The 17376-nt window shown below is 57.6% G+C and overlaps 6 protein-coding genes across 7 annotated transcripts; 3 read left to right on the top strand and 3 right to left on the bottom strand.

The window, feature by feature from the left end:
- The first annotated feature begins 540 nt into the window (after positions 1-540).
- SDRG_08513 (hypothetical protein) lies at positions 541-1970 on the top strand. The gene is made up of 4 exons (XM_008614404.1): positions 541-832; positions 883-1124; positions 1172-1558; positions 1606-1970. Exons 1-4 carry the CDS (start codon positions 601-603, stop codon positions 1927-1929), a joined length of 1185 nt encoding a protein of 394 aa, XP_008612626.1. The 5' UTR covers positions 541-600; the 3' UTR covers positions 1930-1970.
- A 1312-nt stretch (positions 1971-3282) lies between these two features.
- On the top strand, positions 3283-4757 carry SDRG_08512 (hypothetical protein). Its single transcript, XM_008614403.1, has 4 exons — positions 3283-3544; positions 3591-3847; positions 3895-4302; positions 4348-4757. The coding sequence occupies exons 1-4, from the start codon at positions 3310-3312 to the stop codon at positions 4690-4692; spliced, it is 1245 nt and encodes a 414-aa protein (XP_008612625.1). The 5' UTR covers positions 3283-3309; the 3' UTR covers positions 4693-4757.
- A 432-nt stretch (positions 4758-5189) lies between these two features.
- SDRG_08511 lies at positions 5190-7322 on the top strand. 2 transcript variants are annotated; one of them, XM_008614401.1, is made up of 13 exons: positions 5190-5275; positions 5317-5724; positions 5767-5938; positions 5983-6117; positions 6164-6216; positions 6266-6321; positions 6364-6445; positions 6491-6523; positions 6565-6614; positions 6663-6765; positions 6822-6878; positions 6922-7024; positions 7078-7322. In XM_008614401.1, exons 1-13 carry the CDS (start codon positions 5201-5203, stop codon positions 7293-7295), a joined length of 1545 nt encoding a protein of 514 aa, XP_008612623.1. In that variant the 5' UTR covers positions 5190-5200; the 3' UTR covers positions 7296-7322. The 2 variants fall into 2 exon arrangements, with proteins under 2 accessions (XP_008612623.1, XP_008612624.1); XM_008614402.1 differs by having other exon boundaries at positions 5190-5724.
- On the bottom strand, positions 7289-12808 carry SDRG_08510 (hypothetical protein). The gene has a single exon (XM_008614400.1). It carries the CDS (start codon positions 12792-12794, stop codon positions 7467-7469), a length of 5328 nt encoding a protein of 1775 aa, XP_008612622.1. The 5' UTR covers positions 12795-12808; the 3' UTR covers positions 7289-7466.
- A 571-nt stretch (positions 12809-13379) lies between these two features.
- On the bottom strand, positions 13380-14787 carry SDRG_08509 (hypothetical protein). The gene is made up of 6 exons (XM_008614399.1): positions 14737-14787; positions 14453-14688; positions 14265-14404; positions 14095-14214; positions 13739-14036; positions 13380-13690 (listed from the first exon to the last, which is right to left on the bottom strand). Exons 1-6 carry the CDS (start codon positions 14771-14773, stop codon positions 13403-13405), a joined length of 1119 nt encoding a protein of 372 aa, XP_008612621.1. The 5' UTR covers positions 14774-14787; the 3' UTR covers positions 13380-13402.
- Positions 14788-15512: 725 nt separating this feature from the next.
- Positions 15513-16097, bottom strand: SDRG_08508 (hypothetical protein; the record flags this gene model as incomplete). Its single annotated transcript, XM_008614398.1, has 1 exon — positions 15513-16097. One exon carries the CDS (start codon positions 16095-16097, stop codon positions 15513-15515), a length of 585 nt encoding a protein of 194 aa, XP_008612620.1.
- Positions 16098-17376: the final 1279 nt, after the last annotated feature.

The raw sequence follows: 17376 nt of genomic DNA, 5'->3' as shown, positions 1-17376 counted from the left end.
CCACATATAAGACCACCAGAAACACGACTTGTTGGATAGATACTGATTTAGCCCAAACCTTACCGAGAGGGCAACGGCGTGTCCGATGGATGCCGGCGCGTCGAGGCTGGTGCAACGCGCCACCTGAGATGGCAACCTGATTTCCACACGCGTGGGTTTTCATATAAAACCACATATTTCACGTCCAAACACGACAGAAAAGGGTACATAACGATCCCATTCTGTCAACCGACAACGAATTCGCTTATAAAGTAACAAACGAGCACCTGCAAGCGATCATTCGACTTGACCATCCGCATCGGCGTCCTTTGAAACAAGCTATCTCGGTCATTTGATACCTTATCCTTGCAGGGCATTCGGGCGTCTGTCCAGCTTTTCTTTGCTGCGTGGTCTGCAGGCATGATGCGCTCGCTTTCCATTTAAACCATCGTATTATCTAAGAGAATATAGTAGCATGTGTCCAGCGTGTGTCGGAATCTTCTGGCGTTGTGCCGGCGGCGTGCGGCCAACTGGCTACAGCTTCAAGTATCTGCGCGACACCTGGGAAGAGACAGCCTCAGTGGTGTCGAGCCGCATTCGCCAACTTCTCTCTCGTCGAGCATGAACATGGGGAAGCACAAGAGGCCCGGCTACCCGGTCCGCGATGATTTTTTGCCACGCAATTCGCTCTCGTCAGCGCGCAAGGCTGAGCTCGCGACCTTTGGTGCTGCCGCGTTCGACACGTTTGTGCAAAAGGCGATTGTCGGCGATCGATCGATCGCGTGGACCCTAATTGACGACACGGTGGACCAAATCAAGCTGTATGAAGGCCGCGTCCCCTTTCTTGACAAACGTAGACACTCGATACGGTGCTATATGGGCTCTTCCTCACTTCATCACTAGACGGTCTTCCGTACTTGGCGACGACAACGTTTCCTGGTGAGCTGGCAACCATTGCGGGGCTTCACGGCGCGACGACGCACGCCGACTGCATCGAGTTTATTCGAGCGTATGCACCAGACGTGCTCGACATGGTCGTCCTCGAGATGTTTCCCTCGGCAGCGCGGCCCATGACGCTCAAGTGGAGTGCAGTGGCGAGTCCATGGGCGCTCACCATCAGTGACCGGGACTTTCTCTACCTCGAGGTACCTTTTTTCCCATTTCGGATCGAGGACCAACCAGCGTTCAAAAGATCTCGGATTATTTTCAATTGCCCGACGGACGCCGCGGGTGGGGCTACTGCCAAGTGTCGGTCGAGCTCGCCCACGTGCCATCGCTCCAAGCGTCGGCGCTCAAGCTCGTGCGCGGCGTGCTCTGCCACACGGGTTGTCTCTACATGGAGAGCCTCGTCGACGACGGCTGCGTCGATGTCATTTACCACATTGCGTCCGATTTCCGAGGACGCATTCCATACTGGGCGCGCAAGCACGGTATCAAGAGTCGCGTGCGGCAGCTGCTCTTGCTCAGCGCGACGGCGCGGGAAGACGCGGCCAAGCGCAAGCAGACGATATGCAGCTTGTGCGAGAAGGCCGGCTCGCGGCTCTTTCGCCGACTTCGACAGTGCGACGGCTGCAGCGAAGTGCGCCGAGTTTCGCGCGTCACAGAGATTCTAACGTGCGCGTCTAGATGGTGTGCCCCAAGTGCCGCGAAAAATGGGTCCACGCCGATGGCTCCAGCCGCCGTCTCTGTACGTACTGCAGCTGCATGGACCGGAGCACAAATAGTGTCCGCGTCTCGCGCCGCACCCAAGGCACAGCGTCGTCGACGTCGTTGCCGACACCGCCAAAAAGCTACAGCCAGCGACATATGCCCGCCATCGACTCGGGGCGGAGCCAAGAGCATCGGGCGTCCTTCTCAAAGTCCGAGATGGATCTTTCGTACCTTGGGGCGTACAGCAAGGCGCCGCCGCCAGCTGCGCCGACACGTCAGATTTTGTCGCTGGGGCTGTAATTGCGCGTCTCGTGGCGAGAATGAAGGGTGTATTTATGCGCACATTTGGCACTACAGCATGTATCTCTGGCGCTGAAATAGCGTACATCGTGGTCGTACACACTTGCGGACGTCATCGTCAAGTAGGTGGGTGGTATTTGGTAGGAGCGGTCCAACGTACTAGTACACTGCAGCCGTGGAAGATTTGCCAAGAGTCCTGGATGCACTGCCGTGCACGCTTTTGGGCTGACCGGTGAAGTATCGGCCCCAACCTGCGGTTTCAAAAGCCGTGATGTGCTGGCAGCACCAGAGCGCGTGACGGTTTCGTCGTGGCGCCAATCAGCAACCGCAATAAGATCGCCGCATCTTGCCTCTCCCGAGAAAGCAGGCGGTACGAAAAGTGATTTCGTTGACAGACCGTAGGCCACGTGGTGCGAAGTGATGCGACTTTTTATTAGTATCAAGCTACCCTACTGACGCGTACGTTGATGTCCTTTCCGCGCCGTTTTGGACGGTCTTTGCATATCGCGCGAGATGGTATATCGGAATCGGCCGTTGGTGCGACGAGGGCACGGTAGGACGTCACTCGCAGAACGTACCTCGGAGCTATACGTTTGGGCTATAGGACGTTTACATACTATTAGTGTGCTTGACAAGGTCCATGGCAGTACTGCTGAGCGTCGGTGTGTGCTGGACACGAGCACATGGCGTGCATGATGATGCTGCGTGCTTTTGCCCCATTACCTTAACATCGCCCAATAGTTCGCACAATGTGCAATCCCAGGTGCGGTGCGTGGGTATAGAATTTGGCTCCATCTCGGTGTACCGTGTAGTTTGCTGTCCCAAATCACTTGGTACCCACGCCGCTCTTTCGCGATTCGACGTTGAGCGCGTCTTCCGTGGCGATGAGCGTTCTTTTGATGATTCGTGCTTGATAGACGTCGCTGCCCAGCGGTCAGTGCCTTCTTTGGTGATGTCCTGTCGACGACACTTCGTCCCACGGCGATGGCTGGCGGTACCTAGAAACGAGCTGCAAAGACGCCAAAGACGCGTATGTCCCTGTATGCACTTGGACATCAACTTCAAGACACCTTGTCCTGTCTACGCACGCACACGGTCCAGGTACCGTGCCTCTCAGTGTCCCCGTACCTTTTCATAAGGAAAAACGGGTATAGGGAAATCCAGCGCTGCTCGGTGAGGTGCCGTGCAGAGCTCGGTGGAGCGCGCGACGTGTAGCATATCCGATCCGACGTCGTCGATGTTGCGCCCCACACGTGTTGCTCCATTTCGCGCCATGTGGTGTTCCCACGTGTTGCAGCCTGACGTGTCGCAGCTACCGTGGCCAGTTGACGCTGCGGCGCACACGCATTTTCGGGCCGACAAGTAGCAGCAAACAAGACGATGCCGAGCAGCAGTAGCAGTAGCCGCAAAAAGCTGTACCCGGTCCCGACCGACTTTTTTCAGTGCCCGAAGCTCTCGGCCGAGCAGCACGCGTCGTACATTGGCCTCGGGGACGAGATCCTCCAGACGTTTTTGACGCAGATTGCACTCGACTCGTCCGACGACTGGCACCTCGTCGGCAACCACAGCGACGGCGTCCGCGTCTACGAAGGCCTTCGCCCATGCAAGGACAGTCGTACGTCTCCTTAGGTTTGTGAGATGATGGATCCAAGTTGGTGTAGGCAACCTACTGCCGTTCCGAACGACAACCAAGGTGCACGCGACGCTCACCGAGGTTGCGCTGTTGCACGCGTTCGACTCGCGCGACGAGTGCCAGCACTACATTCACATGTACGCCTCGGACCTCGTCGACATGCTGCCGCTTTACACGTTCCTCGAGCGCACGCACGAGCACCCGCTCAAGCAGACGTACATCAAGTGGAGCGCAGGCCAGAGCCCCATTGGGGTATTTGCGGACCGCGATTTCCTGTACCTTGAGGTACGCAGATGCGCCGCTGCTTTCGACTGTTGACACGCGGGGTGTAGGCGCAAGATGAAGTCGTGCTTGCCGACGGTCGACGCGGCTGGGCGTTTTGCCAGCACTCGATCGCGCTGCCGTCCGTGCCCACGATGGAGAACACGGATTTCAAGCTCATTCGGAGCTGGATGTACCACACCGGCGCCCTTTTCGTCGAGACTGAGACGCCCGGTGTCCTCGATCTCATCTACAACGTTGCGGTCGACTTTAAGGGCTCGATGCCGATTTGGGTGCAGAAGATTGCGCTCAAGCGCCGGGCGAAAAAGATCTGCTCTGTCAAAGACCACGTCAAGAAGATGCGCAAGCTCGCGCAGGTAACAACACCGCCAACGACTCCCGCCCACCGGTCGCAGACGAGCTGCAAGGTTTGCACCCAGCCCGCTGTGAGCCCCCGGTCCTGCGAGTGCTGCGCCGAGGTACAATGTTTCTGCCTCCAAGCGGACTCGCATCATCATCGGTAGGCGGTGTGCGACGCGTGCAGTCGCAAGTGGCGCCGGCGCGGCTGGAACAGCGTGCGCTTATGCCTCGACTGCTGCCCCGAAGGCCAAGAGCCGCCGAGCGACATTCGCGACTTGATGAAGAAGATGAATACCGTTGGCATTGACGGCCCCAAGCTCAAGCGGTACGCGCGCCGGAACGAACCGCCCACGTTGAGCGACGAGCCGGGGCTGGACCTCTCGTACCTCCAAGTCTACCGCAATGCGTCGGTGTCGAGTGTGAGCGACTCCAGCACGGCCAGCAGCTTGTACGATCCCCACTGCATCCCAGAAGAGACAGACGAGCAAGACTGTCGACCATACAAGTAGTCGCTATGTAACATAGCACGTGCGCGATTGCTCTTGTCATGTGCCCCTCTCAATGGCGTTGTTGCTCACGCGTACTGTCCGATTCCAAGCCATTATAGCCGCCATGAGACTCCAGTAGCAAAAGGTCGTCGACACCGGGGATGTGCGATGCGTAGAGGGCTAGGCCGTGAGTGCTCGTGTGGTACTGTAGTATGTAGCGCCGCGACCCAGGACTTTCTGCACCACCAAGCAGAAATAAGTTCTGGGAGATGCGTCGCCAGTTTGCAGTTCGAGTTTGCAGTTCGGTGCTCCACGTGGCACTGTCGCAGCACGGATGACTGTATACATGGATACCGATACACATGCCGACATAGTATTATAGTGACAACCATTATTGTCAACTAATCGATCGACAATATACAAGAGCTCGGCAGTCTGTCCCAGCAACGAAACCAAGTGAATATTCTTACGATCCACATACATTCTGCGCCGTTTTCGACGACGTGCCATTCCGCACTTTGCCATCGGAATGTACAGCGTGCTCCACCAGATTGCCCCGGCGACGATCGCGCGCCGCCCGCGCAACTACTACGCCGTCCCCGAGGTAGGATGCTCTTTGGCTCGCAGGCCATCACGCGTGCGTAGGTCTGTCCGTTCGTAGCGACGCCCAACATCCGCTTTGAGGTTGCGCTGGCCGACGAGACGATGGTGCTTGGGGACAGCCGCGTGTTTCTCGTCTTTGGCACTGCTGCGTCGCCCAAGGACGGCATGACGTCGGCGCAGTCGGCCTTCTTTGCCCAAGACGTGGTCGACGTCCGCTCGGTTATGTTTGACGCAGCGGCGTTTAGCGTGCCGGGGGCGCTGGGCTTTGTGCCGCCGAGCCTCGCTGGCTTCACCGCCGACAATTGCTACGTCCAAGCGTTCATCAATGCGAATCCGCTCGACCCGGATCCGATGACGTGCCCGGGCAACCTGTACAGTGTACCGACGCGCCTCGACTGGTCGAGTCTTCGCGCCGACGCTCCTACCGTGCTGACGCTCACAGCAACCGAGGTTGGCGCCTCTAACGGTTTAGTGTTTGGTCGATGTGCGTAGACGGTCGACGCTACGCCCGAGCCGCCAACATCGGAGGTTCTGCACAAGATGACGATTACGAGCCAGCTCCTGACCGCGCACCATGGCCGCCGTATCGACATGATGGCTGCGATCACGCTGCCGCCGCAGTATGACCCAGCGACCGCCTACCCGACTGTATACAGCATTGAAGGTAGAGCGCGTCACCACAGACGACTAGACAAAAATGACCATTAGGGTTTGGTGGCACCGAGACGTACATGCAGCGGGCGCATGCGTTTCTGGAAAGCGACATGGGTCTGCGCTGGCAGGCAGGCACGTGGCCAGAGGTGCCGATGGTGCGCATCGTCCTCGGCTCGCGCATGACGTACGGTACGACCGCCTTTGGAGTTGCGCAGCGATCGCAAGTGGTACATAGGCCACACGTCGTTTGCCGACTCGGAAACCAACGGCCCGTGGGCCACCGCGCTGGTACTAGACACCGAATTTTGATCGCTTTTGAACATGGACATGTGCGCAGATCACGGAGCTCCTTCCAGCAATCGAGGCCAAGTATCCGTCGCACGGACGCTACCTGTACGCGCGTTGTTGGGGAAGAGAAGTGTGAACGTGGCGTAGGATGGGCCATTCGTCGGGTGGCTGGTCGACGCTCTGGCTGCAGCTGCAGTACCCCAATGTCTTTGATGGGACGTGGAGCAGCGTACGTTTCGGCAGCCACGTGCCTTTGTAAAGTAGTGGTTTGTAGGCGCCCGACCCCGTCGACTTTACGTGCTTTCAGGTAGAGAAATTATGTTGCGACGATACGGACGGCGTGTGTAGTTGGCCAACATTTACCAAGACGACAACATCTACTGGGACCCCTATGGGCGGTATGCTCTAGTTTCTCACGAAGAATGTTGTCACGATCGCGATGGTAGCCAAGTGCCCATGAGTCGCGAGCTTCCTTGGCTCACGGCCAAGCTGGCCAACCACATCGAGTGGGTTTACGGTCGCGCGAATGGCGGGCAGTGGGACGCCTTTGTACGAACTAGTCGCCGACAAACCGTTGGCCAGCGTATGACGAACTGTCTATGTAGCCTGCCATCTTTAGCCCCCGACGCAGCGATGGCACACCAGCGCCGCTCTTCGACAAGGTACCTACTCCGTCGTTTAAGCTTTTCACGAGCAAAGCCATAGGTTACGGGCGAGATTGATCGTGAAGTTGCCTTTGCGTGGAAGCGCTTTGACATTTGCCGTCTCTTAAGAGCGCAACCCGAGCTACTGAGCACGACTTTGGCAGGTGACTCACGACACACGTGGTCGTTCGGAAGATGACAATATTGTCGTGTCTAGGCAAGATCCACGTTGTGTGCGGCCACGAGGATACGTACTACTTGGACCGCGCGTGTCGCAAGCTCCAAGTGCTCGTGCACGCGCCGGCGTCGCAAGAGAGCGGCAACTACGTGCACATGGTCCCCGGCAACCACAGCACCATCAAGACGCAGGCGCTGTTTGATGGCTTTTTTGCCGAAATTGCCGCCGCCCATCGCCAGAAATACGAGTCCAAGTAGATAACCCTAATCGTTGAGATAACCCTACCCCGTGCCGATCTTCCTTGCGATAGCGCCGGTTGGATGCCAACACTGCTCCTTTTTAGTAATACTGGGATTGGACTGAGGTTGGACCGGTAGCTTTGTAGGTAAACCACCACGTACTCGACTAGAGAGTGCTACCGCGAGTTGTCAGTCGGTCAAGGGGAGCGCATATTGGGCTCGGGCCGCCAGCCACGACTCGGGAGGCAACGATGATTTGTGCAGTCGCAGCCGCACGACACGCCAGCCTTTCACGTCCAGCGCCACGATCTCGTCGCGGCTGCTCTGGTACGTGAGGATGCCTGTGAGCAGCGCCGAGGCGCGGTCCAGAAAGTACGTTTCGTCATGCACCCACGGCGCCGATACAAAGAGGTACCGCGCGCCGGCATACAGGTAGCGCGAAGCGACGGTGTTATACACCGGGGCTTTGACAAGGTACCGCGCAATCAAATACGTGAGCAAACTGGACGCAAAGACGGTCACGAGCAGCATAAGCAGTCGATTCTGACTGCCAATCTCAAGGACTCCGCTGTCGCACACAATGGTGTCGTCCATGCGGCCGATGTTACACGCGTTTCGAACCGACGCCGAGTGCGACACGGGCTTGAGCAAACTGGCAGCGCCGGCAAGGAACCAAATCAGACACGCATTCGGCGTCGCGTAGTAGCTTGTGTACTGCCGGGTGTAGACCATGGCTACGTCGTTGACGATCGTCGAGAACCACGTGACTTCGCCGGCCGCGAGGAGCGTCGTGAGCACCGGCATCGGCGGCACGATAAACCGAGTCAGAAACCCGGTAAAGTCGAGTTCGAGCGTCGCGGTGGAGAGGAGTGCGATCGCCGTCATGGAGCGCAGCAGCAGCATCGGTCGTCCGACCCACACGACGGCGCCGACGCGGTTGATCTCAAAGACGTTGCCGCCCTCAAAGTGCCCGCGGCTCTTGATGATGTAGACGACGACACAAATCGCGACAGTGACCAAGACGCCGCTGACATACAAGACGCCCGACCGAGCGTACGATGCAATCGCACGGGGCCACTGCCAGAGCGCCACGGGCTGTTGCAGTGGCTCGTTGTATTCACTCAGGACGGTGAGGCTGCCCAGGTCGCCGGTGAAGCGAAGGACATCGCGCTGCCCGAGGACCCAGTCGCAGAGGAACCACCAGCCAAAGAAATGAAACGACTTGTCAACCGGGTCAATGACGTTGGCTGCGAGTAGTGTCATCGGGTCGGACGGTGTGCTGGCGACAAACTGAACGAGCTGAATGTCGAGGGCAGAGACGACCGCCGTCGCCGTCGCCACGAGCGTCGAGGACACGAGCGGCAGCAAATGACGCGTGAACTGGATCGTTTGGTCGAGGTACGCGAGGCAGCCAGGTACGTTGGTCACGTCTTGAGCACAAATGGTGCTCAGATTCAAGTTTGGTTCGGCTGCGATGCCCGAGAGAATCGCCGATAAGAGCATATACTCGCGGCTGGGCTGCACTTGGGTGTAAATACCATTGGACGAGCACACGAGGCTGTAGCTTGCGAGGTTGACGATGCCAGCGATGACGCGGTTGTCGCCGCTTTGCGCGAGCTCGCTGCAGAGAAATGAGCCACCGTACGCGTTGAGATTGGGCATCTGAAGCCACGCGGCGGGTACGGGGTGTACGGCGCTGCTGGTCGCAAACCCAAAGTAGGCGGCTTGCAGCGTCTTGTTGGTGGCGATGGTCGCTCGACCAACGGCCGCAATCGAGCGCACGATCAACAAGATGTCGTGTGGCACAGGCACCACGTACACGTCGATCGAGCCAAACGGGCCAAGGACAGACCGAACGAGTGAGAAGACGGCGTTGAACGGCGTACTGAGCGTTTGGTCTGCGATCAAACGCGCTTCGATCGAGTCGTTACCATAGACATAACGCGAGCTGGACCGAAGCAAACTGGGTGTCGTCGCATTGGTACGGGCCACGCCCAAGTCGTTGGCGAGACCCCAGTACATTTTGAAGCTAGTTTGCAACGGAATGCGAGAGACGCTCGGCTGCGTCTGCAGTGTGAACGGGTAGAGCACGCCAAACGCGTTCGAAATACGATACTGATTGGTGATGCCGATGCGCTTGAAGTTTTGCCACTGCGGTGTGTAGTGGCTCACGTTGAAGCGACGCCAGTACGCTACCTCGTCGGCCATCGCGCCAAATGGCGGCGACCCCGCGTACAGCGTACGGTCCAGCCACGCGACGCCGTCGGTCGACTGCTGCAGTTCGCTCGTGAATGCGGCTCCAAAGGCGTCTCCCCAGCAGTGCAAGAATGCCGCCGTGTCGATATTGCGCAAGGTAAGCTCCAGAAACACAGCGCCGTTGGTGGTCATGGACGTACAGCGGCGCTGGCGGGCAACCGAGGCGGCCATGCCCCAGCGCTGCTGCACATCCACGTAGCAGTACGCTGTAAAGATCCAAGGCGCATCGCAGCCATTCGAGGCACGGAGTCCTTGGATGGCATCTTGGATCAGCGTGAGCTGCGTGTACTGCAACCGAGCGCCGTAGCTGGCCGACGATGCGACCATGGCGCTCGCGTCGGGAAACTTACTGGGCCACAAAATGTCCTGTCGCGTGAGCTCGGTCACGTCGCTCGTCACGCCAAGAATGAGCTGCTGGTTGAGCCAATTCGCAAAGAGTGCATGGGCGCCCGTCAACGAGAAGGTTGCCCACCATAGGTCGTTGGCCAAGTTGACGTTGGCGAGTTGCATGTACGAAATGCTCGTGACGACACTGGCCAAGACAAAGCCGAGACCAGCGACGGCCCAAAACCCATGAGCGGCCCGGGACCCGGCAGCTGTCGTCAATTCGGGGGCGCGAATGTCCGTGATCCCGGTCCGACGAGGCCGGAGCGATCGCTGGTGGGCACACGACCGCGTGTCTTGCAATACGAGCCAGAGTTTAATGTCAAACGTGTACGCAACTCCATGCAGCGACAGCGTCAACAGCCCCGTCATCGCACACGACGCCGGGTCCATGCTCCACTCGCGGGTGCTCGGTGGCCGGAAGTAGGCGTCGGCAGCCCCCGCGACGACGATCGGCGAGGGTGCGTGGCGTCGGTACTGCCGCGTGCGCGCCGTGATGGCGACCGCCACGAGCGCCGCTAGCACTTGAACACTCACAAGCTCAATGAGACGAATTTGGTTGCCGACGAAAACCGTGCCGCTCTCGCACACGAGTGCAAAGTCCATGTTTTGACTCACACAAGAGCGCTCCAGATACGTCGTCGTGCGAATGGGCGATACAAATTCCAGAAGCACCGTGCCCAGCCAGGCCAGGAGACTCCCGATGGGGCCATAGACACTGGCTTCGTACGTGGTTTGCACCATGGTCATACCGAGCAAAATGTAAATCAACCACGTTGTGTCGCCCGCGAGCACGAGCGTTGCGAAGTGGGACCGCGGCGCAAAGCCAAATCGATTTGCGCCGGTACCATCCGTGTGCAGCGCCGTCTGGGACGTACTAAGAATCGCAATCGCAACCATGGACCGCAAAAGCAAAAAAGGCCGACCGATCCACACAGCGCCGACCGCGCGATGGAAGAAGATCAAATTGCGGCCCACGACGTGGAGGCGTGTTTGGAGCGCGTAGAACGTGACGAGACCGCCCACGACGCACTGCAGACTTGAGAAATACGTCAGCAAGTAGTAGACGCCCTTGGACGCGGATTCCACCGCAGTGGCTCGACCCAAAAGCACGACATCGCCATACGATTTGTGGGCTGTTGAGACGAGCGTGACGCGACCCGCATCACCCTCGAGCGCCACGACACTACGTTGCTGCAAGAGCCAATCGTGGACAAACAGCCAGCCGAAAAAGTGCCAGCTCGACGTCGTCACCTCGACGAGCGGCTGCCGAAGCAGCGTCCAACTGTGATTCATGTGTTGTGCAAACTGAACCACTTCGGCGCCGACAAGCGCCGTGTCGAGAATCGCCGCATCGCGCTGGACTTGGAGTGTCGTTGGTAGCTCGACCATGCTGGCGAGCTGAGCTAACACCGGCACGATGATGCTACACGCCGACGGCGTAGCGTCGAGGGTGCAGATCGAGGCAGTTGAGAATGATCCATTGTACAAGACAGCGGCAAACAGTAGCGCATCGCGCGTCGATGCAAGGTTCAGCGGTGGTGGGTCGTTCCCACTGCATGGCGCATCGAGGTTTGCCGTATCTTGCACAAATGACGTCGGTGGCTGCGACGCACACATGGGGTTCCCGCCGTAGTAGGTCCATCCTTCGCTTGCCCACGTCGGCGGTACCGGTGTCCACTCGGTCGTTGTCGGTAGCGCGTTGTACACTCTCTGAAATGCATCGTTGTCGGTCTCCACCGACACCAAGAACGGTAGAAGGGACGCATGGAGCGCAAGCAAAGAAGGTGGGAGGGCGACAAACCACGTATCGACCGACGGTAGCGGACCAATGGTCGCCTGCACAACGGCTGACTGGTTGCCCGGCGTCGGGTAAAAGTTGGCCCACGCTTCGATCGAGATGGCGGGCATCGACGACGAGAGGTTCGCGCCAAAGTAATTTGCACTGCCATACACAAGACTCCGATTTAGCGTCGACATGAGCCACATGGTGTTGTACGGGAGCCAGTACATGGGCAACGACGTCCACGGCCCCGACATGCGCGGAAGGAGCTTGAGCGTCACCTCGTGCTGCCACCCCAGTGCGTTCTGGATAGCTATGGTTTCCGAGATGCCCGTGAACCATCGATTTTGCCACTGCAGTGTAAAGTGCGTCAGATTGGCTTGCCTCCACACAGCGATTTCGTCGTCGATCGAGGTTGTCTTGCGGGCCGACGCGGTGGTTTCGAGCCAGAGCCGACCGTCCCGCGTGGCCTCGAGGCTGGTTTTGACCGCAACGTTAAAGTATTGACCCCACGCAAACTCAAAGGCTGTCCAGTTGGCATTGCGCAGCATGGCCTCGAGGTACACGGCGCCATTCGTAGCGTACTTGGCCGCACACCGCGCTTGCCGTCGTCGCGTGTGGGCGATTTCAAACTTTTTTTCAAAGTCGACATAACAGTACTGCGTGTTCATGCGCAGACTCCACGAGGCTTGAAGCGTCCGAAGGTTGGTGATGGCGTAGGCCACTGTGTTGAGTTCGTTGAAGATCAAATGCTGGGCATACGCGGGCGTCGGTACCGTTGCTTCGAGCGGCCCGCCGCTCTCGACGTCGATGTAGCCGGCTCTGCGCGTCACGAGGGCATTGTTGATGACGTCGACGAGGTGCGGCTCGTAGCTCGAGACGTTGTAGTGCGGCCACCACGTGTCGCTGCTGAGACTCGGCACGGTCAGCGACAAAAAATAGACGCTGCACGCCAGCGAGAGCCAAATGTACACAAGACCACCAACGACGCCGAGTCGGTGGCGAGGCTCCCACGCGCGGAGAAAAGACAAGCGCGGGGCGTCGACGGCAGTCGCGTCACTGGTCGTCGGCCCTGGCGCGACGCGGTGCCCCATGCTGCTGCTTGGGCAATAGAAACGCTTTTCTTTTCGAAACCGCGCCATAAGGGACACGACAGGTTCGTGATTATTGTAACCACCGACACGCGAGGTCTCCGCGTCCAGATCACAGAGAGATAGCAAAACAGGAGAGGCGGGCAGCTAGCAACGTGGTCGTGCTATCAAGTAAGTTGCCATGGCGGTCACAACGGTGATTTGCAGCAGCACGGGATCATAGGGGTAGGGCAATTAATATGGGGGTAGGGTAGGGGTAGGGTTGCTCTTCGCAAGCAATTCTTTGGCGAGGGGTATTACGTGATTTACCCTACGATTTTGGCTTGATAGCGAAACAGAGGTTTTCGTTTCGGCGACGAGGCTCTGCGCGTTTGACAGGTCTTGATGCGTTAGCTGACGGCTGAAGGAGGCTTGCGGTGGCTGATCTTGTGCTCGGTGCTAGGTGCTTATGGTGCTTTAAAGCTATTCTGACGTTGATACTGGGTCCCTTTGCGGCTCTTTTTTGGCTTGGACGCGTCTTGCCCGTGTCGTTTTGACGCACCATTACCGCGAATGGACCACCTTGCTGATGCATGGCCATGACACGACTGTAGTTCAAACCGTATTATATTTTACGCAAGTGTTATGCCGTAGTTGCCGGCCTTGCCCATGCCAATCATATTTGCACCTTTGTTGAGCAGGATGTCGGTCGACGCCGTCCAGAGCATTGTGCCGCCGTACTTTGCGGCGCCGTCGGTCGCGTACCCGACAAGCTGTGCGCTCGAGGGGCTGGCGCCGTATGAGCACGCGCCTTGGTCTTTCGGTGTCCCGACGCAACCGCCCATGATCAGTTTCGCCGGCGGAATCGCAGCGGTCCACAAGGTCGGCACGGTCGTTGTGAGCAGCGTGTCGTACGTCACCTAAGCAAGCGAGATGAGAAAATGTAGAGGTTTGTGGGAACAGCGTACGCCCGTCTCGGCATTGTAGGCCATAATGTTCACTTCGTCAACGAGGGACGCCAATGCTGGGTCAAAGCAGCGCTGGTAGTCGCCACTAGGTGTATTGCAGGTCGGGTCCAGCGAGGTGAAGAACTCGTCCCATGTCAAGCCGTACGCGGGTTCTTGGCTCTTGCGCGGAAGCGCGTTCAAGTTGGTGCGGAGCGACGTGAGGTATGAGGCCACGTTGGGCGACGCGTTTGTCTTCCAGTCGCCTTTGGCGAGCAAGTTGCCGCTCTCGTCGTCGACGTCGATGCCGTCAAACCCAAACCTACATGACGTCCAAAATTTAGGAAAAATGACTAGAAATCGAGCGAAACTAAACGTACTTTTGCACGAGCGCAGCGGCGGATTTGCCAAACGCAGCAATCTTGGCCGGTGTATTCAACGACAGAAAGTTGGCGCGCTCGGTTTGCCCGCCAATGCTCGCGTACTGCTTGACGCACTTTCTACAAAATTCCGTTCATCGATGCGGCAACAGAGGATCAAAGCGCGGTACTTTTTGATGGCGTTGACACACGTCTGCAGCGTCGCATCGTTGCCTTGAAACGTCTGTGCGACTTCGCCCGTTTGGTTGTTGATGAGCGCAAAACCCCAGTAAATGTGGGTAATGTACTGGAAGGCATCGCTCTTGACAAACTAACCACGCGCATAAGCCTTCGCCGTGTGCAAGAGGACAATAGGTACATCGAGGCAGCCGTCCGTGTACGTCTGCCAAAAGACGGCAAACGTTTTGCCGGGCGCCGGGCACGCGACGCAGTCGTTCTTGCTGTTGGCGTAGTACCCGCGGTACGGACACGTTGCGTTCTTGGTCGGTTTGCCCGCCGGCTTGGCAGCGTCGTTGGACGACGACGAGCTCTCGGCAAAGATGCCTGTGTGCGTAAAGTACGTGATCGCAAAGGCGCCGCCCGTGATGATGACGGCTAGAGGTTGGTGAGTGCAATGACAGTGCAAGAGGACTTGGGACGCACCAGCACAAAAGAGCGGCCACCAATGACACTTTGCCATGCTTGGAACGAAAGGCAAACTGGCAATCGCGGGCAGCGAAGCTTGAAAAGGCAGGGCGCCAAACGTCATGGACATTCGACCAATCAAAACACACGGCTGCCGAGGCGTAGCCAATCACCAGCGAGAAAAGTGTATCTGTAGAAATTTGACGAGCAGATGCTGCGCAATGTGAAAAATCTGCCTTGAAGTTGTCATGGCCATTGAATGAGCCGCGAGGTTGCCGCCGCGGACGAAATTTTGGCCATGAGGTTCGTCTGGAAGCTGCTGAGTGCTGCAGGTGGGCGGTTCAAAGCTCCCGTGGACTCGTCATGGTCTGGAGCGACGAAGTTTGTAGAAACCCTTCTATCCTCTAGCTGTGTGTTGGAAAAAAGAAAGGCTTCGTGTCAGTTGACGCTCCAGGCTCGCCTCGAGCTCGTCCGGCGGTGCCCTGCTACCGGGCGAGTCCGCCTCATTTGTGGGCTAGGCTGTCGTGGCTCGTCTTGGACCCGACAGGTTGGCCGCTGGCCGCCGACACCCACAGATACATACGACTATTTGCGTCACGGCGAGACGTGTCCGTGCAGCGTCAAAGACACGCTCGCCCAACCCTCAACTCTTGATGTTTTCGTAAAGATGCCATAAACGGAAGTCATGATATTTCATATACATTCATTGCCACAAGAGAACAAAGGGTGACGTTATGTACAGCAATATACATTTGGCAACAAAAGTAGCCGGACAGTACTTGGTGCTGGTCGTCCTAGTCGTCGCAGTCGGCATTCGAGCCGTCCCACGAGCTCGGCTCTGAGTTGGCCCATGAATCGGGCTCCGAGTTGGTCCACGAGTCAGATCCCGACCCACTGTCACTTGGTGTCGTCGTTGGGTCCAAGGTAGGGTCCGAGGTAGGGTCTGAAGTTGGGCTCGCGGTCGGCTTGTTGGTGCAGCCAGCCGCCGCCAGCGCAGCGTCCAGACGACCACTGCTTTCCAGCTTCTTTAACGCGTCCAGGCCGCCGATGAACTTGCCGCCGAGCCAAATGTTGGGCACCGTGTTCTGATGCGTGCGACTCTCGAGGGCGCGGTAGATCTCTTGGCCCGTCGGAGTCGTTGACGAGTCTTGAATGTCACAATAGCCAAAGTGCGCACCTTTGGACTTGAAGAAGGCCTTGGCTTGGGTGCAGTACGAGCAGCCTGCAAAGCCAAAGAGCGCGCAGCCGTTGTCTTTGGTGAACTTGGTGATCCAGTCATCCGGGCTGGTCGCTCGGAGGGCGCGGTGGGCCGAGGCAGAGTTGCATACCATCAGGGTGGCAGCGGTGAGAGAGAGAAGCGTCGAGACGGACGAGAGCATCTTGGGGAAGATAGAAAGTTGGTTTGTGAGCAGGCTGCACAAATGCCTCGACTCGCCACCACATGTGGCGCGTGGCCCGACGTTTTCGACTCTTGAGTAGGTCGTTGTTTCCAGACGCCATGGCTCACAGTGGTATATGTCCGACATTCCCCTTGACGCAATGACGCGGACCAACTTTGTGGCATTCGACGGAAACACACGGTAATTATGTTGCCCAAAATAAGTTGAAAGCGATGGTGTGCACGGTCATTTGGATGTATGCAGTGGTTGAACACTCCAAGTTCCGGGCCATGGACATCCGGAGACGGTACCGGAAAGCAAAATGGGACACAAGTTGGCGCAACGGTGCCAACACGACGAGCCCCATTCGAGTCTGTAGTTGTCAACGTTTTTGGAATCCGTAGCGGGCCATCGACATGACACGTCGGTGGTACGCACGAAACTGGCTAGGATTCCTCGCCATCATCACATCTGACTCTGTCATCGCATGATCCCACGCTGGACTGTCCGCGAAGAATGTGGTAATGACATTCGAATGGTTTCGATGCAAGATTGCTCTCCGCATCGAACGTCACCCGCCATGTGCGGTGCACACGCGTCCTGCATAATAATCTGTCTCGGAACGTATGGTAGTAAAACACCGTTATCGGCTTCAGACATATGTTTTCTTGCTTTGCGCTGAGCCAATGAGGCCTCAGAGATCCCACAAAATTGCAAATCATGCTCGATAGATCACGGGCGTACACGAAACCAAATCACATCCGATGTATAGCACATGCATGCAGCGCTTTCGATATCACTACGACTGTCGGTAGTATGGTATACCAGTGTAAGTGGTATGCCGAGCCGGTTTCTGAGCCTTCAAATTGCAGTACGTCAGTAACATATGATTGTTCGCTTCACTTGCTACGATCCATCGGCTAGCTATTCTATGTCGACAAGACCAATAGGTACGTAGTTGCCACGGGTAGTTACGACTTTGGTTTTCGGCCACTGCCTTTACAGGACATATTCGCAACGTAATTTTCCTTCTTCTCACGATGCTCTCGTCCGTCTCGACGCTTCTCTCTCTCACCGCTGCCACCCTGATGGTATGCAACTCTGCCTCGGCCCACCGCGCCCTCCGAGCGACCAGCCCGGATGACTGGATCACCAAGTTCACCAAAGACAACGGCTGCGCGCTCTTTGGCTTTGCAGGCTGCTCGTACTGCACCCAAGCCAAGGCCTTCTTCAAGTCCAAAGGTGCGCACTTTGGCTATTGTGACATTCAAGACTCGTC

The sequence above is a fragment of the Saprolegnia diclina genome (genome assembly GCF_000281045.1).
Source record: "Saprolegnia diclina VS20 unplaced genomic scaffold supercont1.26, whole genome shotgun sequence".
NCBI lineage: Eukaryota > Oomycota > Saprolegniomycetes > Saprolegniales > Saprolegniaceae > Saprolegnia > Saprolegnia diclina.
The sequence above is the reverse complement of the archived record's forward strand: the minus strand, read 5'-3'. Positions and strand labels throughout refer to the sequence as shown.